At 41.8% G+C, this 19,688-nt stretch overlaps 1 protein-coding gene across 1 annotated transcript in view; it reads right to left on the reverse strand.

Moving 5' to 3' along the window:
• Positions 1-19,688, reverse strand: part of odad2 (outer dynein arm docking complex subunit 2) — a 39,464-nt gene that overhangs the window by 5,817 nt on the left and 13,959 nt on the right. Inside the window, 10 exon segments of the mRNA XM_029457731.1 lie at positions 668-889; positions 1,097-1,285; positions 4,228-4,342; positions 6,703-6,764; positions 6,870-7,050; positions 11,903-12,057; positions 12,159-12,269; positions 12,972-13,205; positions 14,321-14,530; positions 14,866-15,012. Coding sequence (XP_029313591.1) covers positions 668-889; positions 1,097-1,285; positions 4,228-4,342; positions 6,703-6,764; positions 6,870-7,050; positions 11,903-12,057; positions 12,159-12,269; positions 12,972-13,205; positions 14,321-14,530; positions 14,866-15,012 — 1,626 coding nt within the window.

Below are 19,688 nucleotides of genomic sequence, written 5' to 3' on the forward strand. Positions count from 1 at the left end.
CTGTCAGAGACAAACGTAAACAGTCCCCGGAGCTGAGCTTGGAAACAGCCCGACGGGCTCGAATGTGAGACAAAACAATGCTTGTTTCTTTTTGGAAGAGTCCTACACAACTGCAATGATGAAGAAAGCGGATGTAGCTTTAGAGAGTCGGGGAAAAAAAACATTGTTCTCTTCTAGTCTTGAACAGCTCTGACCCCACTCTTTGGCCTGAACCATATCGCTGCAGCATTCTACCCTGATGTCCAGGAACAGCCCTTAGCAACAGTTACCCCCAGCTACAGCCCTTTGACTTGTGTTGTAATGGCATCTAGGGTCTACCGGAGAAATGGCACTGCGCACACACTGAGCTGTTTGCTTTTCTGAATTCCCATGACGGCTAGAAAGCGGAGCCATGTTTCCGCCGCCGAATAAAACCCACTTTGTTTCTGCTCCGTCGGTCAAAGGCTCTGAAAATAGTCACAGCGTTTCAAAGTTTATTACTCAGTGTTCTTCACACATCGCTAAAACAAGGGTGATGGTAGTCCAAAGCACATTTTCCTCAATGTAATTGTTCCAGATTTGGTCTCAAAAGCACCAAATAAACTAGAGGCATAATTACTTTGGAAATACGCTCCAAAAGGCAGAAGCAAGGAGGCATGAAACCAGCTTCAAAAGCACTACAACTGACCTTGACCACCCCTTTCTTGTGCATGGTGATGCAATTGTTGGGGTCCTTGGACAGCTGGTGCAGGGCCATAACTGTGCTCTGGTGGACTGCCTTGTCTTTTGACTTGAGGTAACGCACCAGGGGGGCCACAGCCCCTGCATCACCGAAGGATGCCCTGTTGGTGCCCCACATGCAGCAGTGGCCAATGGCATCAGCCAGGTGGCGACGGAGCCTGTCATCAGTCTATGGAGAGGAGAACAGGATGCTATTGCTCCCCAGAGACAAGTCTTTACAATGTCGAATATAACAAGCTCTGCAAGAGACTCTTGGCAAAATCTAACTATGTTTTTCTCATTAGCTGGGTTCATGTTATTTGTTTATTGACAGTAACTTCAGTGTTGTTGAATAGTAAAACCTTGTTGTTTGTCTCCAGCAGTGAGGTGTACTTACTGTGTTAGACAACTTGGCCAGCAGTGGGACGACCCCGTGATCGGTAAGGACTGCCAGGTTCTCCTTGTCTTTGGCTATTTTGGCGATGGCGGCGCAAATGCTTGCCAGCACCTCGTTGTTTGTTGACTTCAGCAAATTAACAATCAGTTCCAATCCACCGACGAGGGAGCGCACCATTTCCCCTGCATCCTATAGTCAAAGAGTCTGTTATTAGCTGGTGCTCTGGTCAAATGAGCAAATACGAAGATGTAGAGGGAGGTATAGTAATGGCTTGGGAAAGAGGAGAGGCAGGTAGACAAAACAAAGGACACCAAATAAGTACAAACAAAGTATTTTCATCAGGCAACAATCCAAGTCCCATCAGTACAAGCCAGCAACAACCACTCCTACCGAAGAACTGTGTTGTGGATCTGGGTAAACAAGCAATAAGTTTGACATCTTTGTCAACATCTTCTCTTCTCACCCTAACGTGTCATAATGAAGATGACACATAGAATTTAGAGCTTAGAGGTGACATTTAAAACGACAGTGTAGACTCAAGGCTTCATGGTTTGGGTTCATGGCACAAGATGGTACCACAGGACTCTCAGCCACTTATGGGGCAATGCCTACCAAACAGACAGGCTGGTAGGGCGTGCTGAGAGAACCACAGCGGAAGAGCTGGCAGAGACACTGGCTGCAGTATGGCTTGGCACATCAGGCCGCTGTTTAAAATCAGAAGTCACCGTATCGCCAGCCATGGGAGAAATACATCAAGGTGGCCGAGTCTGTAATGATCAGTGCTTTGAAAATAGAACAAAACATTTCCCCAAAGCATACAATCATGGATGACTTGATGCAGATCACAAAGCATGCTTAATTTGAGTCCATTTCAACATCAATCTACATGTCCACATGAGTACAGTAATCACAGAATGTGTTACGTGCACTGTAGGGCTGTTCTTTATTCTATAAATGAGGGGATTTCATCAAATTCAGCACCATCAAAAAGCAGTAGATGATTTACAGGTTTAGTGTTGAGCTACTTTGGGAGACCTGTATGCACCGACAGAGAGCTCACAGCTGAGATCAGGCCATGGCACGGTGTATGGGCCCTGTGATGGCGTGCCAGAGGATGAGCCATGTGTGCAGTGCTGGGTAGGGAGGGGGGTGCCGGGGCCAGGAGCTGACCCCCCGACTCACAGGAAGCCTTTCCTCAGGAATACTGATGACGGCTGGCAGGGAGTCCCTGCGACAGAGGAAGCTCTCTCAAGCCACCAGCTGCGATAGACTAGCCAGAATCTCTTTCATGGCCTGCACGGGCCCCCAGATCTGAAAACCGCAACATTATGAGGCTGCACACGGAAAGGCCTTTCTCACTATCCTCTCTCTCCGCCTCCTCTTAGCCAGGATGAAATGAAATAGAAAACACATTATCTGCTGTGCGTGATCTCAAGCTGAGGGGAGCAAGCCAAGCTGAGAATGGCAGAAGCGTGCCCTGACCTCTTCTCTGAAGCAATCAGGCTTCTCTAACATACATGGCTATAATGTAAAGGAAAAATAAATCAAGCATCTAAATGTGCCTCTGCGTCCAAGCAAATTAATGATACACCCCATTACGTGCGGCCGGGATGGTTCTACTTCCTTGATTGGAGAAAAAAAAGATAATTGAATGATTCACTGCTAAGTCTTTACAGTATGGTGTGTGAGTTTAAGTTGTGGACCTGTGGGCATAGAGAATAGCATCTGTCTGTGTCTGTGGAGGGGCAGCAGCACTGTATGGAGCATCCAGCAGATACATTTATACCACAGCTCTCTCATAAATCCACTATGGAACTGCTAACACAAACCACATGGGGTTTTTATCTAAATAGTGACTCCATCGAAGCAGCTGTATCAGGTTCCTCAACTCGACGGGCAGAGAGCACTATTTAGCCTTTGTCATTGCCCCCCGTCCCAGACAAATCACCCAAGCATGTAGCATGTTCATGAATTTCCCCTCAAAATTGGCACGCTGACGTCCAGACAAACATTGTCAAATTTGTTAGAGCTCAATAGTGGGTCCCCGTCTCCCTCCATACGGTTGCCATGCATCATTTTTGCTACACTTCTGGGCCAGAGAAATTCCAGCCAGAGAAAAATGGGCTTCACCCCCAAGACACCTGCCTAAACCCAATATATCTGTTTAAACTTAACCAGATTGTACCACTGACAAGCTGTTTACCTTAATCACTGCGATAATCTAATAGAACAACATTACGTTTGTAGTTGGAAGTGCTCAGGAGATCAAAGACCTGCTAATGTGTAACTGAAATTGGAGTTGACTGACTAAACTAAAGGCCTGTGACAATAGCATAATGTTTCTATTGCTCATATGTTTTAAAACAGTACTCCACTGATTAACCATTGCACTTCTATAAAATGTGTAATTCAAGAAAAAAACAAATAAATAAAAGTATCGAAATCGATGCAGCAGAATCACATACCGTATTTCTTAATCCACACTTTCGTCTTCCTTCTCAAAGCCTGGCGCCTACCTTACCCACAATGCAACTCGTCCGCCAACATTTCGGTCTGTGTTATTTGATTAGTGTATTTATTTGATATATATTTGTATCTAAAACTCTATACTTATAGTAAGTATTCACGTCCATGTTGTGGGTTTCTTTGCAAGGTATTTGTGCGGTGTTTTCATTAATAAAGTGGGTTTCACAGAAACTGTCTGCTACACTATGCTGTGTGTGGACTGTGTGTCTCTGTAACTAGTAGCATGTTGAGGGGAGATTTTCAGCAGGGAAATCAGAAGCCATGCCACAGGATATTACTGAGTCTTTCTCCCTGCCTGCTTCCCAATTCACCAATCCCAAGTGTGCCAAGGAGGCTTCTCTGCTTCATATTAGCCCAAGGTTCATGTAAGCCCCCTCTGACACGGCTCTGCCCCTGCTAACCTCCCAGCAGCAGCAGCAGGTTGGAGGCAGGAGACAAGCATGGTGATATAAGCAGGCTTCTGTCTTGTGAGTGGGATAATTCTGAAACGACACGAACTCTGCAGACCTCTTTGATTTAGAGGCAATAATCTCTGTGCCTTAGTCGTGCTTCACTCACACAGACAGGACAGAGGCAGAAAACAAAAGTACTTCCCTGTACTGTACCTTTGCATTCTTAATGCATGGACAAAGGGCCCATGCAGCGCTGGACTGAACATCTGCACTGGGGTTTTTCAATAAGGACCACACCAGGCGGACTCCATCAAGCTGGTCAATGATTCTATTGGGAGTGAGAGAGAGACAGGAAGTATTGTGAGAAGGGAGGAACAAAGAAAGGAAAAGCAAGACTTGTAATTGTAATTTTCTGCTTGAAGAATGTAAGAGTGTATGATCATGATCATCTTGATCATGTTTGCTACAGCTGTATCAGCCTGGCCAGCTGAAGGCTCAACACAACTACAGCCAAGTGGGATCAAAACATCAATCAGTTTCAGCATTGGCTTTTCATCGTGCCTTCGGTCCTCAGTTCCTCTCTAGGGCTGAAACCCACCCACTGTCTGCTCCCTAAAAACCTTCTCTCTAGAAAAGCTCAATGTTGCTAGGGCTAGAGGTTAACGCACATACATCTGCGTATAGTGCTTCATACATACATTTATAAATAGAAACTGAGACAAACTTACACTTTATGTTGGTGACCTGTTTTTCAACCAAAGCCAAAAAGAGGACCTCTTTCCAAATCAAACAGAGCCACAGACAGGTCGCTCTATATTTCATGGGGTCTGAGTGAAGTTTACTTAGGCATGAACTGTATTTCATGTCGTATACATGACTGTAGTCAAAACTGCAGTCAGGGTCTGGGAACCCAGAGAATTACAACACAGTGCACCCGTTGTCTGGTATAAATAACATGTAACGTGTTCCCCATGTGTGCTTCCACCAACAAGGCCGACATTGAATGCTGTCATAATTACTTAAACACTCCCTAATCACAGTATCTCCGTGTATGGCAACGAGCGAACACTCATCAGGGATGTCCCCTGCGCCATCTGTCTTCCGTTTGCACATAAATCAGTCTACAGGGATCATAACATCAGATTCCAGTCTGCAGGGCCTCTTAAATCCGGACCGAAAACAAAAGTGAAGCGTCATATCATCCGCCAAAACAGTTCCCTCTTCCCATGAAGCAGGTATGAAACAGATTAGCAATGAAGTTGCAGCTGACACTGATGGATTAGAGGAGGAGACCACAAACCCGGGAGGCATTATACAACGTGTGTTCACTCTTGTAGCTACACAGGATTCATCGAAGGAAGTGCTATGTCATTAACCGCACACTGCCTACTGGTTGAGAATGAAAACAAACATGTGAGTATTTCATGGAAAACTTGAAAGCGATCGTGTTTGTTTTGGGCTTTCGGTAGTTATGGATGACCTGCATCAGAATGATGATGAGAGAATGATTGCGCTGATCAACAGAAGGGGGTATTAGAGAAATAGTTTTTGTTGGTAAAATGAAGTCATGTTAACTGACATGAATATTGTAGCTAACCGTGTGGTACCATACATCATCATATTTGTTAGCTGGCCAAGTACCGCCTAATCACCGGGAACCTGAAAAACTGTGTTGGGTTGGAGCAGGAAGCAATCAAATGTGAGTTATGTTAATTGCTCAGCAAACTACTGTACACATACATGTCTCAAAATAAGCCAACACCACAAAACATACACGATATACAAGCGGCCGTTGAAGTAAGAACGTTCTGTTTACAGCTGAGTGTGAAGGCTGAAAAATGACAAGGTCTGGCTTAAATATACATAACGTGAGAAAACATGGAGAACATGATGAACCAACGTAAAACACTTCTCCTCTTGTGTGAAGTTTACCACAGTTAGTGGCTTTATTTTGACATGCTGCACTTTTTTATTGAACCCCTTGGTTTTTTCCTCCAAACAAATGTAATAGGCTCATATGGTAGCATTAACAGCTAGCTAACAATGTAAACTCAGACATTAGGTTGTATTTGTGTCCAGTGCTAATTAAGAAGAGTCTTGTAGTACATAACAGCCTTGTAAAAGCAATGAGACACAGATGGAAGTTCCACAATGTTCTGCAGTACTGAGGGTGAGGTTAAATGAACACAGCACAAAGACTTCTCTGGACTGTGGTTCACTGTGTTTTCCCAACCATGTAGTCTTGGACAGGGTAGAGCTTTAGGTATGTTCGTGTGACCAGCTCAAGTCCTGACAGAGACCACAAAGCTATAGTAAAACGCCACAACTATATTTAACACAGCAGGTACAATAAACAAAGCTTTTATAATCTGTGATTAAGGTAGGGATGAAAGAGAAAAGTACCTGGATGATTACAAATTAAAAGAGCATAGATTTCTTTAAGCATCAGCCCATGACAGGTTAATGATACTGTGTTTGGATCCAGTAATTGGTGTTATTCCCTTGTCCAAACATACATGACATAAACACATGGCCAAGAATATGTGTTTGAAGGTAATTCAGCAATGACAGTGAGCAAGCCACTAATGATATTTTAAGAGACACCCCACATGGGGCTGTTTGCCTTGTATAAACTGTACTAAAAGTCAAAACCATGTTAGGTAGTTGGATGCCCTGGAAGAGACTTACGCCATGTTATCCATATCTGTAGCACAGGCACCCACTGCGTTGGTTACATTCACAAGCAGCGCCTGGTGAAAAGACACAAATAAAAAGTACAACAGTATGAATACACTGTAGGAGCATGGTTTAATTATGAGATGGCCTTTTATGCCTCCACAGAACATTCAACATGCCTGGTTTGTTCCAGTGAGCAGGTTAACTAGTGACTTGATGCCTCCACACTTGCGGATGGTGGCCTTGTTAGCAGGTATCCGGGCAAATTCTCCCAGGGCTCCCACCACGTTTACCAGAACTTCTTCAGGCTGATCAGTCAGCAGGCCAACCAGGGTCTCCAGGGCTTTGTACTCCTGAAACCTGTCAAGGGTGGAAAAGAGTGCAGGCATCATATTAATCAATCGCTTCACATTGCTTCATTATATTTGTTGATCAATGAACGAGAAAGAAGAATCTACAGTCGTGTTAGTGACTCTGAGAGGATGTGCTTTGAGCTAAATGCTAACATCAGCATGCTAACACACTCGCAAAGACAATGCTAACAAGTTGATGGTATGTAAGGGATAATGTACAGCACATGGGTGATTATTCAAAATGAACCCAAACAGGGTGAGACGGACCCGGACGTGAAGGACCATGTTCACCAAATTAGCGTTGCGTGTTAGCGTGCTAGCATTTGCTAATAATAATAAACACAAAGTACAGATTAGGCTGATGGTTTTCCTAGTGTTTGGTAATAAACCAAATTATTGGACAAATAACACATTTTACCTGGAGATTAATATATATTTTTTTAATGCATGTACCAAATATCATGGCAATCCAACCAATAGTTGAGGAGAAATTTCGCTCAAAAACCGCAAATGTCAACCTCATGATGACACTATATGAAAAGTTAAGGGATCAACACATTTTTAACGATACATCACCTGTGAACCATGTACCAAATTTTGTGAGAACCTTGAATGTGGTGCTTGACGAAAAGGTCAGTGGATCATCAAAGTCATTTTGATCTATCCTCTGGGGACCACAAATGGCAATCTGTCAATAATTGTTGAGATATTTCAGTCTAGATTCAAAGTGGTGGATTGACTAACTAATAGACCAACAGACTGACAATATTGCCATCAATACAGCCCCACCACTAGTGTGGCTAAAAATGCTATTAGTTGTCTAAAGCCCCTTTTCCATACACATGTGCTGGCTTCACTTGACTCAGTTTAACTTGGCGTGTCAGTCCAGCATGGCATCTCCATTACAACAGGGTTACCCGCTTGAAAGTGTGTCTGTTGTCTGCAGCTCTTCACTGCGGCTGTTTCTGCTTGTACTCTTTCTCCCTCCAGTAAAATGACAAGTAGCAGCTACAGTGCCTTCAGCCACATGGGCATAGATCTCTTACTGTAACCCAGCAGTTCAGGCAGTTTTCCCACGACTGCTCACAGTTGTCCCTTGTACGTACCAAAGCTTTGCTGTGGCTTGGAAACTCTCCCTCCCTATTTTGCTGTGATTTTTACTTGTTTGCCAATGCTATAGAGTGGTAAACTACAGTAAACATTTAAAAGGGATATAATGCGGTTGCAAAAAACCTCAACAAACCTCTGATGTACAGTTAAGTTGTACGACTGTTTTTATTCACAGTTACGGTTGCTGGCATCATGGTCCGTAAGCTATTGTAGATGGCCAAGGTCATTTGGTTTTGGTCAGGGGCCACCGACACACAGCCTATTCTTGCAAGTGAAAACACTGCTAATGAACATAGGAGCTTTTCAGTGAAATTCACCATAAAGAAAAACAATGCCTATGGCATCACTGAAGTGTCATCTACAGTTGACTGCATTAGAATGATCTCGTAATCACAGACATAACTTTTGATAAATGAACGGTAAATCATGCCTATTTTTGTGGAGCCAATCCCAGCTGAAGTAATTACGTGATGGTAAGAGTAACATTACACAAGGCTGCGTGAAGCGGCTTCTACTGCAAACACTGGGCTCCACAAAAGGGGACGTTTATTAAAGCCTGTCAGAAGACACAGGAACCACATTTGAGCTTCTGTGCAGCAGATTTTTATGATTGATTGAAGTGTAAAAAACTTAAATGCTGCCTTTTTATACTAACTAGTGTTTTAAGGTAGGCCCAAACTGAAAGTAAGACATTACGGGGACTCCGAGAATTACTATGAAGAGAGTGATAGTTGCTCATTCAACCTGAAATTGAACAGACAGATTGATTGATTTAATTTGAGAAGAAGAAAACGAGCAGTGAATAACTTGGCTCAGCACAGAGCTTTTTTTGCGAGGTAAGGAGAAGTATCATTTAGAGAGGCAATTATGGTGTCCTCATCATAGGGCAGGAACAGAGGTAAGATGGTGGAGTAGTCAGTAATTGGAAGCGAACCCCACAATCTTGACTCAAAACATTACACACACATACACATTCGGTCGGAGATTTGGCAGTGGTGACTTTCCATTGCAAAGTTAGTCCCTCACTGTTTTGTTTAAGGCTTTTTTTACAGCATGTTTGTGTGTCCATAACACCTCAGTATACAGGCTCGAGGGACCACATAGCAATACGACCATAAATCCGCACAAAATAATGTTGCAGTGTTTCCGAGCAGGACTTTTAAAGGACAAGGCGTTTTCATAGTCGATATAAACTTGGACCAGGTAGAGCCGTGTCTGTAATAGTAAAAGTCCTATGAAAAACACACACTAATGTGGTCTTTAAACAAACACACTTAAGCTATGAATGTAATTATATTTCGGGGCATCAATCATCTCTCATTTTGATGCATCATTAATCAGGAAAATGGCTAACACGTGCTGCTACTTGTCTTGAGTGGAGGTCCCTGGACCTCTATACTGTCCAGACCACGCAAATCATCAGCGATATGAAAGAAAAAAATCATGTTGTTTGCAACGGGCCAAAGGGTCTGTTTTATTTGACCATGTACTTAATGAAAGAAAAGAGAGAGAAAAACACTCTCTGCCTGTCATTATTGCTGGAGCAAAATATATTCCAAAATGGTTTTCGTTTCTGTACACCACTCAACCTATGATTGATTCTGAAATGAGCGCATGCCCCTAAAACCCTGTTACATTAGCAGCCTTTCCTTTTTGACAGTAATGACTTGGTCACTTTATTCCAAGCTTTTGCCTGACCTAGACATTTTAAGTGATTCAAATAAGCCGGAGAGAGTATTAAAAAACAGATCCACTTACACATTTAAGTGTGCATTAAAAACATTTGCTGTGCATCATGCTGGTTTCCTCCTGAGGAGGTGGCCAAATTTCACCTTCATTCACACCCAACTGCCCACATCGTCCAAAAACAAAATAAAACATGACGCACGCAGGAAAGAAACCACGAAATGAGAACTGTTCATATCATGGCACTCTCTTTGCGATACGTTAAATTTAGAGTGAGGGCAAAGTGTTTTTTAGTTTGTAAATGAAGTATCACTAAATGTGGGTTACATGTGATTAATGGCACCATCATAATTATTTCTATTATTGTTATTATCAGCAGTAATATAAGTATTTAACATAGCAACGGTGTGACAAGTCATTACGTTATATTTAGCTGCCACATTACTCATGGTCAGTGTAGTTAACTTGTTTAATCATCAATCTGTGCCACTTTTTGTTGCATTTTTAAGAAAATATTATGTTAAATAATTATTAAAAAAGCTTGATTTTGTACCATGAAAATAGAACTTTAATTTAACTTCTCTAATCATTCAAATAAATTAAATTTCCCCCCAAAAAAAAATCTTTCATGAAGTGGGTTAAATTGACAGTGATCTGTCCATCTTGCTTAAAAGGAATGTTATTGTCATGCTTCTGCTCCTGTAAAGGAATCCTCTCTTAACTCGATGTGGCAGCAGACTCTCAGTTCCAGTTGGGAGGACTTAACTCAGACTTTAAATGTAGGATATCATTCTGTCAGTTATGATATATGAAGTGAGGAAAGATCCGTGTGAGTGCTACTGCTCCTTTTTCTTTTGAGAAGCCTACTGTAATTTGAACTATGCAGCACTTCTGGGTCAGAAGAAAAGCATTTTCACATAATATCACCTCAGGAAAAAGACTATTTATCAAAAAAACATTTTTAAAACAATGTCTTATCAGTTTATGGGCTAGAACGGAGAGAATAGGTTTTGAATTCATTAATATGTTACAAAGGTATTAAATGACTGCATATGGGTTATATGTTATGTACCCGGCCTCACACTGAATATGAAAATAAATACAGCTAATTTATTCTTTGAAGGGAGCACTAGTGGAAATGTATGGAGCTGCCAGGACACGGTCTCCGGGCATTATTTATTTTAGAGAGAAATTTACTGACTTAAAAATCGTCTGACAGTAAAGTACAAGTCAAAACCCTTCCAGAAATGTCACTGCTGAAGGAACCGGGGTAAATGACACTTAAATAAACCTCTGCCGTACATGACAAATGATAAAAGGCTCCGTCAGCCTGCGTCTTCTGACATTAGAAAATCACCATCTCAGATTCCTGATTCCTTCAGCATGCCTACGTCTGGGTCGACGCTAACAGGCCTGGACTAACACATCACTGAAGTCTATAAAATCAACACGTAGACTTGAGCCTTCGTTAACAATGGGAAAGACTGAATTCTAGCAGCAAACACTCATATAAAAAGATCAGAGCTAATAGAATCCGTACAAAAACTTTACATTTTACGCAAGTAATCACTTCAACCAGAAACAATTGTAAAGTAAAGGGAGATATGACAACAGCATATGAGTGGAAAAAGTGACACAGCTAGTCGTGAAAGAATAAGAGCCCCCCCCCCATAAAAGTAACATATGTGCTGATGGCATGGCGACCGATAATGCACGCAAGATGGTTTTTCTGTTTTAACATACTGTAAGACTGCTGTTAACCACATCATCTCAGGAAACATATTTTCCAGAAGTTATGGACACATGTGGGTGAAATGCTTAATTGCTATTAATCCCCCCCCTTTACACTGAGTCTCATTAGATTGTTGTTCCTATGAACAATGATTGATTTATCAAAGTCATTATAATCTGTTACAACTAATTACGAACACGTAGTCATACATGCCAAAATATGTCTACGATGCATTTCTGTATCTTTGGTATGTTAAGTGTGTGTTAATGTGTGCGCGAGTCCACGTGTGTTAACGAGAGGTAATAAGGTGAGACCCTGAGTCGCGGCATACTTAGCCACATTCTCCATGCTGATGGAACACTTCCAGATGGCTCCAGTGGCAGCGGCCAGCAGCTGTTTGTTGTCCGCCTTGCGCAGCAGTGAAACCAGCGGCTGCAGCCCTTTGTACTCACGCACCAGGTCACGGGTTTGTTTGTCCTCTGCACACTACAAAGCGAAAGAGAGGGTCACGATCTATATTAAGTCCTCTAGAGACAAAGTCTGAGAAAAAGATGTTTTACTCTGTGTCCTTTTGGGAAAACAGTTACCTTGAAGATTGCACTGGCACAATGCATTTGTAGCTCGTCGTTGTCACTGCTCAGGTTTTTAACCAAATCCTTGATCATGCCCAAAATCTGAATGGCGATCCTGTAGCTTTCCTGTGGTGACACAACAAGGAACCGACCACATGAACAACATGGACTAATCTATAATTATGTCCGACATGAGCTGGGACTATCTTTTTTTATATCATTTTATTTTGTATCTTTGTATTTTGTTAAAACACGTATTTTTACATCTATTTATTGTGTATGCACCACCATATTGTGCACACCCTGCTGCAATGGCATTGTGATAGTTTAAAGGACACAAGACACAAATCCTTAAGTGCAGCTCACAAATACATATATTGAACAAATGCAAACATTTTTTTTAAGCATCTGGGCACAGCAGTAACATTACTCAAACAGGAAGAAAACTGTATTTGTTAGGAACTCATTTTAGATTAGATTAACACAAATGAGGTGCTCTGGTGAGTGTGTCCATCATAATGAAGCACATCAATTGTGTGAAACAGTGAGCTCATTCATGTGTTTGTTTGTTTTTTATAGTTTTTTGGACAACAATGGAGCTCTGGGGTACAGAAGAATGCACACAGAGCACTTGATGGTAGGATCAATTCATTACTAGTTTTTTGTCCTCCAACAGCCTTATCCTTATAAAATCATTGTACATATTTTACAGTTTTGTATTGTATTTTTAATGTCTTATATAATCCTACTTAAGTATGTTTTATTACACAGACTATGGCTTGACAACTTGTGCAATATGTACAACATACAGTGTGTGGCCCCTCTCACCTCTGATGCACACTCCTGCAAGGTGCCCACCACAGGAACGAGCATGTTCTCATGTGGAGATTTGAGCAGGCGTCCCAGCAGAGGGATGCCCCCAGCCTTACGGATGGCCTCCTTGTTCTTGGTGCTCTTGCTGCAGCTCCACAGTGCCAGAGTGCCACAGCGAGCCACTTCTACATCCTTCTCCTGGTTTGCAGTCAGGCTGGCTAAATTAGGGACACAGCCCAGCAGCTTTACCTGAGCAGAGAGGCCCAGGACCCAGACGTACACGTGGATGAACACAAACACAAACAAAAATGTGTGCAAACAAACAGCGAGACCACAAAGCAAAACACTTCCATATACACACACATTTACTCAAACTCAGTGAACTTGACATACATTCAAGGACCTTTGCTTGCAGGATTGGAGTGATAATGGATGGTTCCAGATGGGAATAGCAAGTTGTTGGCTGTGATTAAAGGTGTAATTAAAATTCTATTACTACTGGGGTCTGCAAAGATGAAAAAGCCAGAGATGTTAGGAATGGAAAACTGTCAGAATAGATGTTGATGTTAGGCCTGAAAAGCCCAGTGTGACGGTTTATGGCCATCATTCAGTGTTCTAATCCATAGTTCCTGGCCTGTGAGACAGTGCAGGCAAAGCTATTACACACAGCACAGTTCAAAGGTGGTCTCATAGCATAGCGTGAAATGAATCTGCCTTCGTGAGTGACTTGCACATGAGAACATCCGATTTGGGGCTGAGGAAAATATACAAGGCGTGGAGGCTTTAATCACAGGTCCCTCTGTCAACAAACATGAATGCAGGTCAGAGGATGTAGGGGACATTCTATCTGTTGTACCACAGCACCCACTCTGCTGTTTTCAAAGCCTGGGTGGAAAAGGATGGATGGGCCACAATCTGGCAAAGTGCGTACAGTGTACAAAGGCATGAATGGGTGATTAATTTGCTGTGCATTAAAACAGAGTTGTGGCGGGACTGATTCCCCAAATCTCAACTGATTGAGATAAAGCCTGAGTTCACAACCACGTACAAATATGAAATATTTACTTGGAGAAGCAAATCTCACACTTGCCTTCACAATGAAGAAATGCCTCTTAATCTTAAAATAATTGATATTAAGTAAATGTATATGAAGAGGATTTTGATCAAAATAACAGCGTAAAGTCTGAAGGTTATTGATTTGCAATTGTTTGCATTTTTAATATGTGAAACATTGCAATAAGTCATCATCCTGTTTTTCCTTAGGTTCCAAGGAGCCTAAGTGTTTTAATGGAAAATCCACCATGGGACAAAACATTTTTAGAACTTTTTTTTTTTTTTTTTTACATTAACCTGCTTATGCTCACCAGTTTTTTGATTCCGCCATACTGCCTGACGCTTCTCCTTGCTCTGCGGAACCTGGCCACGTTGGCGACGGTCTCGGCAGCTAAGGCCTTGAGCTCCTTCACCGGTGAGTCCAGAATCTTCACAATGCTCTGAAGGCCTCCCATGTCAACAATGGCTCGACGGATTTGCACGTTGTGACTTATCTTTCTCAGGATTTTGAGAGATCCAATCTAAAAAACACACACAATAACTTTCAAATTCTGTCTTCGCCGACATGAGGCCTCCATCTGTGCTGTAAGAGAACATACAGCGGTATCTAGTAGCCAAACGTTCACCCACATTTCTACTAAAAATAGACAGGACAAGAAGCCGTAATAAAATCAGGTTAAAAAGCACCCACAAGTCATTAGGTATACTGCAGAATAATTGCTACCCCGTGTCTTTAAAGGCATGCTCTCTACCCTGCAATAGTGTTTCTGTAACAAAAAAACACAGGCTGGCACACACGGCCGGCTCTGTTTGTGCCTGCAGGCCATCCAGGTCCAGCTTTGGCACAGCTACTTACTTTGCATTTGACTTCATGTGTATCCAGCAACTTAATGAGGACTTCAAGGCCACCTACGTCCCGGATGGCCAGTTGGCACGTCTCCTGCATCAAATTAAAGTCCATCATGGCGCACAGAGTGAGCACAGTGGCCGTCTGGTTGCCTCCCTGAAATAATGCCAAACATGAATGAATGAAAAAGGAAGACAAAAAGGAAAGAGAGGAGGAGAGAATTAAACATTAAGCAGACATTTGGAAAAGGGAGGAGGATAGTAATCTCCCTCCATTCCCCCACGCTCTCTCTCCCTCTGTTGTTTCCCCTCATAATACCACTCCTGCTGGGGTTGTTTTGTTTATACCACAGCCTGGTAAGTGTTAAGCTTTGTGGCGATAAACACCGGTGGAAAGAAATTATCTGTTAACAGAGCACTGAGCTCTGACAACAGCGCCAAGCTCAGAAAACATTAAACATTGCCCCCTAGGATGAAAAAGAACACTATCAGCGCTGCAAACCCTGAAATGTATGATGAGTTAGCGTTTTAAAAGCAGAATATGTTTTGACAGATATGCTACATACACACATATCATTTTAGACCAGCACCACAGCGTTTAGCAACTCAGTAGCTACAATACAACACTACTAAGTCAACAAGTGCTTTAAGGGGGGGGGGGGGGGGAGGGGGGATGTGTTCTCTGATTTAAATTCAAGCCCCTCAACACACATGGGGGTAGAGAACTGATTTGGTTGTATTGCCACTTAACTACAATATATTCACAAAAATAAATAAAATACACAAATTTGAATTTGCCCGTTGATCAAATCCTGACATGTGGCTCTATTTTACTGTTTTCTCCTAAACTTAGCCTCCAAATAGTATTCTTTTTCAGATTCCCCTCACAATGCATAAATCTACGTAATGTCCTCGCTGTGGATGGAGGTTGACAGCATTATGGCACTTAAAATACCAGTCTCAGGGTTGGTGCTTTGAGATACCGTCCAGGCAGGCAGCAATGGTGTTTTTATATCGCCATATTTAGTCTGTATCATATGCAGTTGCATAACAATCTTTGTTGACATGCAATGGTTTTGATCATGAGAAGGAAAGAAAATCGGTAGTCAGATAAAACAGAAGCTCGTGGCACGCAAACGCAACAGCTAGCTGCTGTAATACTAGACCCGCTACACGGCTTTGATATGTGACACTGACACGTCCAGTCCAAAAATCTCCTGGCGGGTGAACAATCAAATATTATTCCTTTTTTTGCAGCGGTTTGAATGTGCCACAGATAGAATTCTCATCTTGTGGATTCAAGGCCGCGTCTACCGTTCCATGCTTCACAGACCTTTATTAGTTGCACACTTTGAGACGTCGGGACCATCGTGAGAAGATTATTTCAACCGAACATAAGAATGTAACATGTCCTGCTATCAGCTAACCCATATGAGTGGAAAATAGCCCATCACTATATAGAAGGCTGGGGCAGTAATGTGTTTCATGCAGCTTTTGGAGGGGCCGGTTCATCACTGTAGGCATATACCAGAGTCTCAAGTGGTGTTTGATCATATCTCCCTCACAAAGCAGTGCTCTGACACAGCAGGATAACGGCCACATGTGTTCTCCATATCGTGATGCTAGCCTAAATGTGAACCATTTGCCCATTAACAGCAGTGGATCTACGGCTTCTTCTGTCTTCTCCGTTCTCACTCTTCAAAGGGTTCGGCAGGCGAGGTTCCTACCTTGTAAAAACAACAAGAAAGCTATGTTTAGGAGTGATAGCAGGGAGAACAGAAAACAGATCATGTGCTTTCATTTTGGTTAGCTTTGGTCTTGAAGTATTGTCGACATTCTTTAAAACATTGACAACATCTGACAATCTTTTATGAGGAAAGATCTTTGACTCTCTGAGCATGACGGGCAGATGCTCAAAGTGGAACCACTCGTCGACCTCTGAACAAGAAATTCAAAAAGCAGTTTCATATCTGTGCACTGTCTTGGTGGGGATATATTAACTTTGTGTAGCTACTGTATGTCTGTATGTATGTCAATAATCAAAATGTGCTAACAACACTAAGTTACATTTATTTTATTATATAGGGTATTAGGAAACACAATCTGCGATGCGTTTCATTTAGTCTTTTAAAAAGCAAATGGAATCTTTACGGGCCTGCTGTATAAACCCGGGTGAGCTTCCACCGTTTAAGACATTTGCTACTGCTAACAGCAGGGATGAATGTCTCGGTACATTTCCACAGCCACGCTAGCAGCTCTGTAAGGCTGTACTTAGGCATACTGTAGTAGTGCTTTGAGCTAAATGCTATCATCAGCATGCTAAAATGCTAACATCCTCGTGATTAGCAGGTAATATTTACAAGGTTGTCCATTTGAATTTAGCCTGTAAGTATTTGCTAACATTTACTAATTAGCCCTAAAGTACAGCTGAGGTTAATTGAAATGTTATTAGTTTTGCAGGAATTTTGAATCAGGAGGATTCATCCTGTGGGGAACATAAATGTCCACATTTGTCCCAAGTTCTATAGTTGTCTATATTATGTTATATAGTTGATATTTCACTCTGAACCAAAAATGCCAAAAATGGCCGTAGAGGAAAAGTCAGAGGATCACTAAGATCACAGTCATCAGGACTCATTCTCTGGAAACTATGAATTATTGTACAACATGTTGTGCCAATCCATCCAGTAGATGACTATTTCTCTGAAAAAGTGAAAATGTTGACCTGCAGTGTGCATAGTCTGCTCTGGGGTCTATGAGTGTCTCCACGGGCATTTCATGGCAATCAATCCAATAATAATTGAGATAAGTAAGTCTGGACCAAAGTCAGACCAATTAACATTGACTTTCATAGAGCAACGCAGCACGTGCTGATAAAAAACAACAACATATAAATCATGATACAAAAAATGATGGTAAGAAGTGACAGAAAATATGCTAAACATGCTAAGCTAAGGCTGAAAGAAAAATCTAATGACGGTATACGGCAAACATATTCCTAAAAAGTAGTACTTATGCATCTACAGTCACCTCCACAATAACACATCCCATTAAGACTGACATTAAGGCTTAAGTGGAATATGCAGCATGCTATTTAGCTAGATAATACTCATTAATCAGCAGTTTAATGGCAGCTCATCTAGTAATGATTAAAGACAGTTTTATAAATGATGTATCGCCATGTCTCACTGAATTACAAAACTAGAAATTGATTTAGAAGACATTAGGCAGAATGAGGGACCAAATTCCATTCAACTCAATATCAGCCACTTAAAGATGCTTTACGCATTTTGTCTCTTCCTTTAACTGCAGGTGTCTCAGGCCTGAGCTACTAAATAGCTGATGCCTTCCCACTACTGAATGGAGGTTTTATTCTTGTCTGGTTCCTCTGCAGCAGCAGACACCGACTGCCCTGCCTGAGCCACCCCAGGCCTATAAATCGCAGCACTAAGCATGTGGGAGCAGGAAGGGGGTTAATAGGGCTGTCAATGATACCCTATTGACCTCAGACCCTTTTCTTAATACTGTTGTCATATATATTTTGTGAATGAGTGCGTGTTTGGCTTGGACTTCACGTCAGCAGGGGTAAACGTGCATATTGAGTATAAGTGCTCAGATACATAAGAGCGTATGTCTGCAACGCTGGACTGGTGACAGGTGGACTCGGGCCACTGCCAGCACTTCATAGAGCTTAGTGTAAGAGAGAAGTAGCCGGTCTTGGCAGAAGTCGAGCCATAGAGGATGCATGAGGTTTCCTACTTCTCTGCAGCCTAAAGGGAAGGCTACTAATGACAAGAAAAAACCCAATCTCCTGCTTTATAATGGGAAACGTACTGTAGGGATAGAATTAATGATCACTGGTTGTTTCTTGCTTCATATATGACATAGGATCTCCTATAAAATGTAATCACTTAATAGGCCATAAAGCGTGCAATGCACGCTGAGCAAACGTCTAGTCGGGTCTTTGAATTGAAAAGTTGCTTAACTCATGAGAATGAAATGAAGCAATTATTCTGTAAGTAAATTCTCAGGATTAGACATGTTGTAAATGCATTACAGACACTAAAAATTAAATGTTTTAATTGAGTGCTTTTGTTATTAAAAAAGCATCAAAAATGCTTAACTACTTATAACATAATTAGCTGCATTTTCCCTTCTGCTGTGAAAATGAGCTGATAGGGGCTCTTTTACACTGGAGACGGGATTAGTTTTAATGCAGCAATTAGAAGAATGGTTCTCATGAGAGAAGAGCAGTAGTACTGCGACTGGCCAGAAGAGGGGGAGCAACCTTAATGAGGGCTGAACACAATACCATGTGTGTCAAGGACCCAGTTTAGTTTGTTATTAATCTGCAGTACTTTTACACTACAGCGACATTTATAGTACTAGCAACACCATTTTAAAGCAGTGGAGGAAAGTTGCACTAATTGTAACACTTTTTAAAAGCAGTCTGGTTAATTATTTCATTGTGGCTGCTCAGAAAAGAATTTAAAAAAAACATTTGCTCAGTATAAAAAGAAAGAAATTATGAATATTACAAAAATGAAATTAAGATGTTTACAACACTCAATGTTTGAATGTTTATCAGTTAACTAGTAACATATTGTGTATCAGACACAATATTTACATCTGTGAGAATATGAAAAGGGTTTTATGTTTAAGCCACAGGGCAACCTAACTGATAGCAGCTGGATGATGTTGTATTTATTTAAACTGAGCCAAAATACGGCAAATGACATTTGCTTAGTTGCTTAACTTAAACATGTGACTGACCAGTAAACAACCCTTGAGTCTTTCAAGCAAGCTGTTACTTAAGCTTGTTTACCAGTCCTG

The sequence above is a fragment of the Cottoperca gobio genome, chromosome 20, assembly GCF_900634415.1.
Source record: "Cottoperca gobio chromosome 20, fCotGob3.1, whole genome shotgun sequence".
NCBI lineage: Eukaryota > Metazoa > Chordata > Actinopteri > Perciformes > Bovichtidae > Cottoperca > Cottoperca gobio.